The following is an 8,665-nucleotide window of genomic DNA, read 5'->3' as shown; positions in this document are numbered from 1 at the left end:
GCAGGTGTTAAATATTTTATGTTATAATGTGTTACAGAACATGTGTATTTGATATCGAGTAACATCCTAAGTGTGAATATGTAATTCCATATGCTTTATTTTATAATAATAAGGGGAGATTTAAGGGTGTTACACAACGATTGTCACAGTAGTAATTAAAACCCCTCTCATCCCTTCCCTTTTTACATTTCGAATCAAACATATATGTAATTAAAATCCCTCTCCTCCTTTGCCCTCATTCCCATCCCTTCATCTCCCCTCCCTTTGATAAAAATCTCTCTCCCTCTCCCTTCGATTGAACCAAAGAGACACTCCTCCGTTGAGCCCTCACTCTCATCCCCTTGTTTCCCCTCCCTTTGATAAAAATATCTCTCCTCCTCTCTCTTCAATTGAACCAACGAGACTCTTAAACATAGTCTCACCTTCTAAAAAAGAAAACTCTCAAAGAAAAGACTTGAATTCTTAAGAAGGATTGTCTGCAAGCCCGACCATCTGAAAATCTTATACTAAACACTATTAACTAAGTTGAACTCAACTAAATCACCATAAATAGGACAAACCGTTATAACACAATCAACCATCACTTTTTTTTTTGAATTAGTTCTCTTTACAGGACATTTTTTTATCAAGGTATAGATTGAGCTCAAGTAGGAATAAATTAAATTTTGATGCTGCCACTGGCTGAGCTGGAAACATGTTTTTTGCGTAATGTTTGACCATTGGGACTTCTTGCCAAAATTGCTCAAGATTCAGAATTACAAAATATGAACAATGGGCACCAACATGAGAAGATGGTTGTTGTCAATTATGCATTTGAAAGCAGTTTGAGTGAGTCTATCGGCTAATACTCATTTTTCTCGTTATCTTGAAATACAGAAATCAAGTACATTCAAACTGTTGGATTTTAAGGCAACACCTTCTGTAGCTCATGGTCTAGAAAAATGAAAGAGAAAAAGAAAATATCTGTTTGACAGTATTATCTGGATAAGATAAATTGTGACAGTTTTAACAACCGCAATTTTTAAAAACTGTGTAGGAGTTTGTTAGGATAGTATTATCCAAACAAATGTATAGGGCGTATTTGGATTTTACTATCGGGACGACGAAGGGGTAATTCTGAAATTTTATGGGATACGAGAGAAATATATAAAATGTAACTAGCAATCCCTTAATTTTAAAAAGTAGACAAGATTCTATAGAATCCTAAACTGTCGCAACCAGAACATTTTCAAATATGGTCTGTATGTAAATATGGATTAAATTGAATTTGACAATATCAACTATCCCAACAGCACCACATTACTATATAAACAATTAAATCTTTCATTGCAGGAAATAAACCTCAAGACACATGTATGGTATTATCCTTAGTGTTCAGAGAGAGCTAAAGAAATAAAGAATGGTGATAGTGAAAAGGAAGAATAGCTGCAGCGGCCGGCAGAATGTTCATACCAAAAAAAACCTGGTAGTGACATTCATTTCAAAGTTTATTTTGTAATTAATAAGTTCTCTTTTAGAGAAAAAATAATGGTCCTCTTATGAGTGAAATTGCAGTTAGAGCCTGACTGGTATACAAAGCCCGTCATAGCTCAGTTGTGCGTCAAGGCCCTCAGACTCGAATAATTTTGTAAGGTAGCCATTCACTTCTTCATGATCCATCAGATGCATCATTCCTTTAGATCGTAAACAAAAGAGAGAACGAAAATTACTTTTTTGAAACGTTTCAATTTTCATTGATGGAATATGTAAGCATGGTTTAGATCAAGGAACTTATTAATCATTGAACTTAAGTAGAGACTGTTGTGTCATGAAAATCAAGGCATGAAACTGGAGGAAGATTATGCTGACAAGGAAGTTGCAGCTGAACATACCAGTAAAAAGTGTCCTTTTGGGTTGAATTTTACGCACTTCTTCTAAGGCCTGAAAAGGAAGATCGGAATAAATTTACTTCTCCGAGAAAAAAAAAATCAACAGGTATGAAAAGGATTACCCTTGGAAGTCCAAAATGTGTAGCAGAAGAGCGATCAGGTCTTAAAGCATCCTGTAGAAAGTAGAATCATACACATTATGCGGCAAAGAGAAACAGTAATGCCTTATTTCTATTTTTTCATGTGAAAATGGTGAAGTTTATGGCAAGATAAAAAAGACAGGAGGGTGAGGTGAGTCACCATGATTAGAAGTTCACAGCCCTTCAAAAGTGGATAAGTTTCTTCAGGAATTTCACTGACATCACTGCAAATTTTGACACAAGATCAACTCTCGTAATTATTATTGATAAAAAAAACTAGACTGAATTATACTATAAGCAAAAACTTTTCCACTTATTGAGAAACGTTACCTTATGTAACATATATTACCAAAACGGAAACCAAGAGACCGATAACCTTGACCGTGCCACACTGGTAGTGGGGTAAACTGAAGTACAATCATAAAAAGAAAATTAAATTAGAGCCAAGCCCCGCGCACAAGAACTTCATGGTCAGAAAGTAAGAATTTAATGGGTATACGCTGTAAGTGTAAATTAGTTTTTCGCCAGACATACAATGGAAGTCCAATATTTTTTCATTTCATGCCACTAGTTTAAAAATGCAGCTACAATAGTGGACTAACGTGAAAAAAATAGTGAGTTCTTGCTGTAAGTTAGTGTAAAACTAATTTATATTTTAGGCTGACAGTTAAATCCATTAAATGATTGAGCAAAAAATAGAAATCAAATTGAGCGAATATGAAAAGTAGCCAAAATACCTGCAATTTATTCATTTATAATTGATAATAATACCAACCTTCAATCCATGAACAAAAAACGGTTCTTCAGATATGCTTTTGAATTGTAACGCTGAGACTGCAGCACCAGGAGTGATTACGCTTGTATCTACCAAGTAATAATGGGTCTTCTTCATGACCTGCATATTTCAGTACCGAATACATGAGCACGAAAATCTAAATAATGAAAATGATTGGAAGTTTATAGCAGGTTAGTAAGAGACAACCATAAGTATAACTATAATGCAAGATGGACAACTTCCCTCCCAGAATTTCGGAAGCTATCATAGTGAAAAAATCATTCCATCACACGAATTAGAATATAGAACCTTTGGATCAAGATATTATACACAGGGACTTCTAATAAACAACTCTCTAGTGTTCATATTATACCATGAGGGAAAGATTTGATCCTTCTCAATTTTTAACTACAATTCATTCTATACATCTTCTTCAAATGTTGAGGCAGATACAAATTCTAACTTGTGTTAACTCTAAAGTAGCATATATAAATACATACTTCAATAATATCAGCTGTGCACCTTCCTTGGATAATCCCAGAGAAGGCATAAACACCATTTAAACATGTTGACATAAATGCAACATAAAATTTCTAATAGTATTGCAAATTCTGATGAAAAACATTGATTTCTTAAATATGCCGAGTATGTGTGGGTGGGAGTCCCTTCCAGTTTCCACGTTTGATCTTAATAATAGCAATGAGTCCTAGACATATAGTCAACAAGCAGATGAAGAACGTAAAATTGAAAGCTTTAATTTCAGAAGGAAAGAAGAACAGGGGAGAGGACCTCGAAGTCACGCTCGGCAACATAAATTGGAATAGAAGGCTGAACATTGTTAGTCCAGTCTCTAAGATCATCAAGACCTGGGGAGAAGAGAGAAACAGATTTAGTCTATATGCCTAGTTAGATTTATTTTTTACTTCAGACAACAATTGCATTTGTCAAATTATTGCTATTAATTATCCAAAGAGCATTAGAAAGTATTGATGTCAGAGACCTCCAATTGCATCAGCATGAGAATGAGTAATAATAACAGCATCAAGTGTTCTTATCCTGACAGAAATACAACTAGTTAAAGAGGTATTTAAAATAAATAAAAACAAAGTTGAAAAATACAAGAAAACCAGCAAGAATGTCATCTACATCATAAATTCTCTAAGGCTCAATAATAATCCCAATCATAATATTAACACAAACATAGCCCATACACTCTCGCATATTCCCATACAAGCCACTGGACAACACCCTAGTCCCACTACAACATTTTACAAACCGCCCTAATGGTGCATATACCTCACTTAGTTTGGGCAGGTATCTAGTATCAACTCCACTTTGCAACTCATATGTTTCATTCACTTGCAGTTCTTAGCCGTTATTAAGTTATAGAGTACTTTTCTTAAAAGCAATATGGAAAACAGGAGAAGCTATCCCAAATAACATCAAAAACAGCTAAACAAATGAAAAGTGGTAACTAACCCAAATTTAGGGAACCACTGGAGAGCACTATGATAGAAAAACCTGCAACGATGAAAATAATTTGTTATCAGCACCCAAATGAGGCAAACTGTTTTCTTTGAAACTGGCGTTTAATCCAATCTCAGTTTTAAGAATTCAATAAATGACTATTTCCAGACACGGTATATATCATATCATGACTAGGCAACCCAATCTTAAATCCACTCAAACAATATCCTCAAGAGAAATAAGAGAAAAAACTAATAAGAAAAAAAAACTCATTCATTTGTTGACATCCACACTTCTATAATGACAAAAGAGATGCATATATCTCGGTAGTCAGTACTTAAGAGTTAAGTCATTGACAGTTTTTCTAATACATAAACTGTGATAACAGTTAAAACAAAACTCCTTCACTTGTAAGTGAATCAATTTCAAGCTTCTTAAGTCTTCACCATACAACATGAAATATACAAGCAAAACATTGCAAGAAGGCCACAATTTCAATATACTCATTTCTTAACACTCCATTAGAGTTTTGAAAAGTTCAAAAAAATAAATAAAACTCTAATTCAGGAAAAACCTAAAACATCAAGAAATCACATCTTGGACTGAAATCAAACTTAAAGGAAGAAAACAATCACCCTAATTCATAACCAATAACCAATCACAATTGCAATTTGCAATACATACTACAAAAGGAAATTTGAAAGTTAAAACATACTTTCCAGCATCAATAAGAATATTATGTGTTCCTGTGGAGTTTGGGTGGCGAATGAGGATGCTCGTGTTAAGTCTCCTATTCTTATCACCTGGTTTAGCAGCTTTTAAACAAACCTGAAATAGCCATAAAAAGAAAAGGCAAAAACAACTCTCTTAACAAACATTCTTCATTATATTTCATAAACGAAACACACAGACATATATAGACATCAGACACAACACTGACACTTATATAGACATCAGAGATGACTCTGACACTGACACGTAGACACTAGTTATAATTTAAGATGATATGATTGACTATTGTACCGGACATTTATTTGCAGGATTAGTCAAGCAGCTAACTCGTGGAATCCCTTCACTAGTTCCAGTCCCAATGAAAATAACTTGTGACTGATCAACAGGTAATTCAACATCACCAACTCCATTGGAAGAAACTGCAACACAAATTAAAATATAACAATCAAATTTCACAATAAGAAATTAAGAAGTTGTGATAAAAACATGATAGCTATTGGATAAATTAAACCTAGAAAAAATTGAATAAAATATAAATTTGAAAGCAATAAGAAAGTGGTGGTTAGTTACTTCTGGAGTGGATGGGAGAGAGTGGAAATGAGACGGAAGAAGGAGGAGGACGCCAGCGCCATGAATATGGAGAACGAGGTTGAAGGAGAGAAGTGAGAGAAGAAGGAAGAAGACGAATAGATGTAACCACCATTGATTGGTTGAGTTGTGTTGTATTGACAGTCGCACACATATTCATAGTTGGCGAAAAGTACAAGAATTATTTTTTTTACCATACAACATTTTTAATTAGTATTATTTTATGTTTTGGTGGAACAAAATAATTTCGTATGAATTGAGGTATTATGTCAACCATTTTCTCCTACATCTTTTCATTTTCTTCTATTTTTTTTAATTTGTTCTAACATGAGTATTTACGGATATGTTTTAGATTAAAGAATAAGTCTACGACGAAGATCCGTTTTTGGCGTAATTGAAATTTCAAGTAACTTGAAACTAATTTGAACTTTTAATTACTTTGAGAGATTAAAGATGGTGAAAAAGTTAGAAGAATAGTCGGTTTTGTTTTGTACATATCTAGTGCAGATGACACTGACGATATTCAGCATCAATGGTTGCTAGTTAAGAATGACAATCATCTTAGAGATATAATGTTTGAATCAGATGATATTGTTTTGATTATTGTATCTTATTAGATATTTTGCATTGTTAAGTGTTTTTATTTGTTGTTTGTGTTGTTATTGTTTGATTGTTGTTTGTGTTGTTGTTAAAAAGGAAAACCTTAGAAACGGACACTTAGAAAGGAAAATGCGAGGCTATAGAGCAAAAGTGTTTCGCTTTTCAGAAGGATATGGTTGAGTTGTAGAAGAAGGCCAGGCTTACTGAATATTTGCGAGAGGAGGTGAAAACCTATGACTCCCATTTATCATACCCTAATTTTGCTCGGGTTTATTTTATTTTAAGAGGATTTCAAAATCAAAAGTGTAAGTCAGTTTAGTTGGTAGCTAGGCAGGAATCTCATGCGTAAAGTTGCGAGTTCGAACATCATCGCATATTTTTTTATTTGTCATTTTTATTAAAAGGGTCAAAAACCCAACAAAAAGTCAAATGTTGACTTTTTGGGATTTTTTTTTTAAAAAATTATTTTATTTATTTATTAATCTAAAAAATAGTCAAAAATAAAATCTTTCCCGGTTTGTCGCATTTGTGTCATAGTTTTGTCTAATTGGTCGTATTTTGTCATATTGTTGTTTAATTGGTCATGTTCCGTCATAGTTGATTTTATTTCCTATTTTGTTGACTGTTAAAGGGTAAGTATTTCCTTTATCGTTTCCTTAGGGATTGAAGCGATATTACCGCCGTTCTACAATTTAAGGTGTTTTGAGTTAGGATTCTGAAAGTGTTTAGTGTCATAAGATGCGAAAATCATGAAAAGAAATTAAAAACAATAACTTAGGGTTTAAAAACAGTTTGGTAAAACTGTGTCAATATTAGTTTTCATTAGCTTACTTTTGTATATACTTTGATGATTATGTATATGAACATATTAATGATTAATATAACCACGTATCCTCTCGACACCGTTTATCTCTAAAGCAATATCGTGAATGTTATTATATTAACCGTCAAATGATCTCTCATGCCGACAATTAACATAATAACCTTTAAAGCTTGATACAAGTGATTATCAACTCACAAATCTATCTCTAGAGTTTGATTATTGATAGATGAATACCTTTTAGGTCAAGATTTGAAACATATCTCTCAATAGTGTATCAAAACAACATATAAACATGAATAACAAAGATATTCACCATATATTAATCATCAACAAGATTCATATACAAAATATCAAGCTAAATACATATTATACAAGCTAACTACCTCTAATCTTGACACATGAGAAGTTTAGCTCTCCATAGATTCAACAACAAACATCACAACAAAATCTCCTAGCATGAGAATCCAAAGATGATGTAGAAATATGCTTGAGAAATCTTGAATGGAAAATGAGTTCTTTTCTCTCTTCTCTCTTGCCCTAGAATGTGTTCTTGGTTGTAATGAAAAAGAAGATAATATTGATCTCAAAAATATCTCAAAGTGCCTAAAAGTAGTACATTGAAAAAGTACCTCCGCTTAGCGCACAGACGACCGCTAAGTGGAGAACCAAAAATATGTGCTTCCACGTAGGAGGCCGATAAGCGGAGCTGGCTGAACAAAAATTTCCTCTCGCTACTGGAAAGCGCGCTTGACCGCCGCTCAGCGGCCCTTGCTGAACATAACTTCTTCAAAAGGCTTTGAATCTTGCTCCAATAGTGCCCTCTATGACCTTCTATCATCCAAAACTTTCCCACATTGCAAAATACCTATAAAATGCATAAGAAAAGCTAATAAATAATATATTTACTACTAAACTCGATTTTATTTATTTACACGATTATAAACCGTAATTGAATTGAAAGTAAGGAGAAAAGTTATCGAAATACCACAAAAGTTATTAACAAACTATCCACATTTTGGATTCTAACATTGACCTAATTTGGCATTAAAAGTAGAGACTAATTTCTACACAATGATCGATCCATAAAAAAATTTATTTTTTACCATTAGAAAACCTTTTATTTATTTTTCTCTCTTAGTCACCCTTCATTTTGAGTCAACACCACAATTCCACACGAAAACCCTTATTATATTAGTTAGAGCCTAACCTCCATACACTTTCACCCCCTTCATGTTCTTGCAGTAAAAATACTTACACCTTATATGTAACATAACACCATCTCTTCCCTTTTTTCAAAACAATAACTTTCAAACTCATCATTACCTTCTTTCAAATCACACAAACCTACACACTCTCAATATTCCAAAACCTCTTACCATCAACCCAAGCATTAAGCATGGCCTAACATGCTCATCTCAAGGTCTTAAGTTTGAAACCTGTTGGGTGCAAACAGTTTGTGTTAGGCCACTCCATACAGAGTTTTGCTCTATCTTTAAACAAAGCCCCCACAAGTGGACGGTGGAATTGGTCCCCTTGCATTAGTCTGTCGCAAGGCCCGATACCAAAATTTTAAAAATAATAATATACCAATACCAAATCCCCAAATATCTAACAACAACAACACCTATAAATTATAAACCACACACAAATTCTCAAAACCTCAAACCATCCC

At 33.6% G+C, this 8,665-nt stretch overlaps 1 protein-coding gene across 1 annotated transcript; it reads right to left on the bottom strand.

Moving 5' to 3' along the window:
• Window positions 1-462: 462 nt before the first annotated feature.
• On the bottom strand, window positions 463-5,734 carry LOC131616258 (putative hydrolase C777.06c). Its single transcript, XM_058887534.1, has 12 exons — window positions 5,553-5,734; window positions 5,274-5,401; window positions 4,966-5,078; window positions 4,263-4,304; window positions 3,784-3,839; window positions 3,573-3,649; window positions 2,784-2,903; window positions 2,339-2,415; window positions 2,169-2,232; window positions 1,991-2,041; window positions 1,872-1,920; window positions 463-1,673 (listed from the first exon to the last, which is right to left on the bottom strand). The coding sequence occupies exons 1-12, from the start codon at window positions 5,728-5,730 to the stop codon at window positions 1,555-1,557; spliced, it is 1,074 nt and encodes a 357-aa protein (XP_058743517.1). The 5' UTR covers window positions 5,731-5,734; the 3' UTR covers window positions 463-1,554.
• Between the last annotated feature and the right edge of the window lie 2,931 nt (window positions 5,735-8,665).

Source organism: Vicia villosa, linkage group LG7, assembly GCF_029867415.1.
Source record: "Vicia villosa cultivar HV-30 ecotype Madison, WI linkage group LG7, Vvil1.0, whole genome shotgun sequence".
Classification (NCBI taxonomy): Eukaryota; Viridiplantae; Streptophyta; class Magnoliopsida; order Fabales; family Fabaceae; genus Vicia; species Vicia villosa.
This window is presented reverse-complemented; position numbering and strand designations above follow the sequence as displayed.

Coding starts and splice junctions, on each gene's coding strand:
- LOC131616258 (XM_058887534.1), bottom strand. CDS start 5,730: ATGAATATGTGTGCGACTGTCAATACAACACAACTCAACCAATCAATG. Junction 5,402..5,552: donor CTCTCCCATCCACTCCAGAA/GTAACTAACCAC, acceptor TTTGTGTTGCAG/TTTCTTCCAATGGAGTTGGT. Junction 2,904..3,572: donor TTGCCGAGCGTGACTTCGAG/GTCCTCTCCCCT, acceptor TGAAATATGCAG/GTCATGAAGAAGACCCATTA.